The following is a 3,648-nucleotide window of genomic DNA, read 5'->3' as shown; positions in this document are numbered from 1 at the left end:
GTTCCAACGAGCTGGCGTGCAACTATTGGTCAAGACTTTTTCTTCTCCACCGTGGACTCAGAGACCCACACGGCACGTGTGACACATTTTTCTATCAAGTAGATTTATCATCAGCTTTTCCACGGCATGATGTTGTGATCGTGTCTAATTTATCCCATAAAACAACTTCACGTAGAACAATTATATAGAAAAAGCCTCTCTTTTTTCTCGTCCAAGAATTTGTGGGGGGTTTATCCACTAATTCACATAAAAAAGACGTCTTTTTCGAAGAAATAAATCCTCTGTACAGGTAATCATAATCCACCGACGAGAAGTTCATTACGGAACGTAGAAGAGCCGATGAGACCCCGCCCCCGCTGGGCTCCTCAGCCTTCCAAATCTTGAAGCCTTCTCCGCCCCCCCCCCCCCCCCCCCCAACAATCATTCCAGCAGTCTACTCTTCTTGGATGTGTAATGTTAAGGTCAGTTCCTGCTTCCTGGTTTTGAATCTTAATGTGAATCAATAATGAAGATTCGTGCTCACCGTATGGTTTTGGTGTAAAGATTCCATTTTGATTGATTTCGTGAGGTTTTGGATTGGTAGGTTGGTTGAGGTATTGGTGTTTCGGATCCAGAGAGGTCTGTTCTAAGTTATCGATTATGAAGATTCATGCTCTGAATGTGAATCAATAATGAACATTCATCATGCTCTGAGATCCAATCACCGTATGGTTTTGGTGTAAATATTCCATTTTTATTGATTTCGTGAGGTTTTGGATTGGTAGGTTGGTTGAGGTATTGGTGTTCGGATCCAGAGAGGTCTGTTCTAAGTTCTTGATTAGTTTCGACCATTGGTTTGCTTGTTCCGAACATGTAGGTTTGTTTCTAATGGAGGATCGTCGCACGCCTCCCTTCCTAGCTTCGATCCCGAAGCCTGCTTCTTCTCCTGAAGGTGTCAGATTTGATGGCGTTGTAAACCCTAGCTTTCATGGATTTGGGGCGTCGGGCCTCAAAAAGAGGGGGCAGAGTGGCCGGTCGTGGATACAGATAGATAGTAGCGGGAACTCGCAGGTGATTACGCTGGATAAGATCGCTTTGCTGCGGCGATGCGGGTTGCCGTCCAGAGACTTCCGGCTTCTGGATCCCGTCTTCGTCTACCCTTCCACCATTCTCGGTCGAGAGAACGCCATCGTCGTCAGCCTCGAGCAGGTCCGGTGCATCATAATGGCGGATGAGGTTCTGCTCATGAGATCCTCCGACGGTTCCTCGACGCACTACGAATCTGAGCTGTGCCAGCGGCTTCGAAGGATGAAGGATCAAAATGGTATTTTGCTGCCATTTATCTCGAGCTCTCCATTACGGCTACCTTATGGAAGCTAACTATCGTGTGTTCCTTCTTGCTATTGCGCTCTGCGACGAACTCACCTGCCATACTTGCTGATGGAAGATGACCTGCCATTTGAGTTCAAGGCTCTGGAGCTCGCCCTTGAACTGGTGTCTGCATCACTTGATTCCCAGGTACCCCTGTTTTACCTCCTTATGATACAAAGATGATGTTCATATGGACTCGAAATTTCGATTCTTAGGAATTTATTTGTGGTTCTTGATTTCAGTACTTGTAATAGTATGCATTATTACCTTTAACTATGCATTGTCGGAATCCCAAAGATGCATAAACAAGGGCAATTCACACATGACTTTCATCATGCTTGTCAATTTAACAGGTAACCGAGTTGGAAGTTGAGATTTATCCTGTGCTAGAGGAACTAGCTTCATCCATTAGCACCACCAACCTTGAGCATGTTCGGAGACTGAAAAGCCATCTTCTTGCCTTGACTCATAGGGTTCAGAAGGTATGTGGAACACCCTAAGGTGATACTCCTCATTTCGTTCATTGCTGATTTCATCTTGAATTTACACAATTGCATCCATTTTTCAGGTGCACGACGAAATAGAACAGCTCATGGATGATGATGGGGACATGGCCGAGATGTATTTAACCGAGAAGAAGGAGAGGATGGAGGCATATTTATCCACCGACGGATACTTGAATAACATTCAATCTGGCAACTGGGTATCACAGTCTGCACCTGTCTCGCCCACATGTTCTAGTACTGGTCAACCAGAGAAAGACTCGAGCAATATGAGCTTCAGCAAGCATGAGAGCTCAAGAGGATCATCTACTAGGGGAAGACATGTTGAAGAACTAGAGATGTTACTCGAAGCATATTTCGTTGGCATCGACAACACTTTAAGCAAATTGTTATCTGTAAGAGCTGAAGCACATTGATTTTTTCTTTCTTTTGAGCAAAATTCTGTTCGAAGACTTGAATTGTTGTCCATCTGACTTCCTAATATCTTGCTACTTTGCAATGTCACAGCTTAAAGAGTACATCGACGACACAGAAGACTTTATAAACATTAAGCTGGTAAGAAATACCTTGTGAATTGTGTCCTGTATTAACAACTCCATGTTACCGAGTACTCTATTAAGTAAATTTGTAATCCCAACAGGACAACGTTCGGAACCAGCTCATCCAGTTTGAGTTGCTGCTTGCAGCTGCTACTTTCGTGGTGACATTATTTGCAGTCGTTACAGGAGTCTTTGGCATGAACTTTGAGGATTCTGTGTTTGATACTGCTTCCAATTTCAACTGGGTGCTGATCATATCGAGCATATCCTGTGCAGTAATCTATTCTTGTTTCTTGCTATATTTCAAGCACAAAAAACTACTTCCAACGTGAGATGTTTTTTGTCATCCCAAGTTCAATCCTTGTCTTGTTTTTTTTCCTTTCATGTAAATTTAATCTCATTCTTCTACAGCTTAGACATATTTTGTATGTTAAGATTATTGCGTCAGGTAACTTGCATAAAATTCTTTGAATTTTACAACATGGAGCCCCCTTTTCTGCTCCTCTTTTCACTGTTGGCTATCTTGTTATGTCTTATTTCTAGATATGATTTAAGATTAATAAACCAGTATGCACCTTAATGATGGTGACTCATTTTTTGTACTCTACTTTTGCTTGTGAATCCAAGTATCACTAAGTTGAAGGTTGTATGCTAATGTCAAGATCTGGGGTTTCTACTGCATCTCTCATGACCTTTTATTTTGGGGCAGAGGCTGATCTTTAACCCCCTTACAGATATAATGAGTATCCAGGATTGTATGCTTCCTTCGAAGTGTTGTCATCTTCAAACTGGTTTGACAGGAAAACCTTGCTGTCACAATTTACTTCCTGATATCTAAATTTGATGGCCTTGTGAAGATGAGAAGATTCAGGTAAACATTTTGGATCAACTGGTTTCAGATTTATCAAATTAAGAAGCCAATTCTCTCCATTGAATTTTGAGAAAGAATCAAATGCTAATGAAAATGTATCCTTGTATGAAAGAAAAGAGTATTGGTTAATGGGTTAGAATTGAGAGGGAATCATATGCCATTAAAAATGCATGTCAACCAATTGAAAAGAGTATGGGGAATTAGGGGATCTCCTTCAAAATCTGCAGGGAGATTTCAATTCTTCCAAATTGCACCACCAGACTTTTAACTCATTGCTATTGTGAATGTTGAGTACAAGGTTAGATAGTAAGATCAAATGTTGAAGCATCAAGGATGTCTTTGTAATCATAGTTATCAAAATTCTAATCGGTCATAGTTATCTTTG

General features: G+C 41.5%; 1 protein-coding gene across 1 annotated transcript; it reads left to right on the top strand.

The window, feature by feature from the left end:
* The first annotated feature begins 240 nt into the window (after positions 1-240).
* On the top strand, positions 241-2,903 carry LOC135652263 (magnesium transporter MRS2-5-like). The gene is made up of 7 exons (XM_065173089.1): positions 241-461; positions 857-1,303; positions 1,427-1,497; positions 1,704-1,832; positions 1,919-2,248; positions 2,361-2,408; positions 2,494-2,903. Exons 2-7 carry the CDS (start codon positions 868-870, stop codon positions 2,722-2,724), a joined length of 1,245 nt encoding a protein of 414 aa, XP_065029161.1. The 5' UTR covers positions 241-461; positions 857-867; the 3' UTR covers positions 2,725-2,903.
* Positions 2,904-3,648: the final 745 nt, after the last annotated feature.

Source organism: Musa acuminata, chromosome BXJ3-11, assembly GCF_036884655.1.
Source record: "Musa acuminata AAA Group cultivar baxijiao chromosome BXJ3-11, Cavendish_Baxijiao_AAA, whole genome shotgun sequence".
Classification (NCBI taxonomy): domain Eukaryota; kingdom Viridiplantae; phylum Streptophyta; class Magnoliopsida; order Zingiberales; family Musaceae; genus Musa; species Musa acuminata.
Note: the sequence above shows the minus strand (reverse complement) of the source record. Positions and strands in the feature narration are given on the sequence as shown.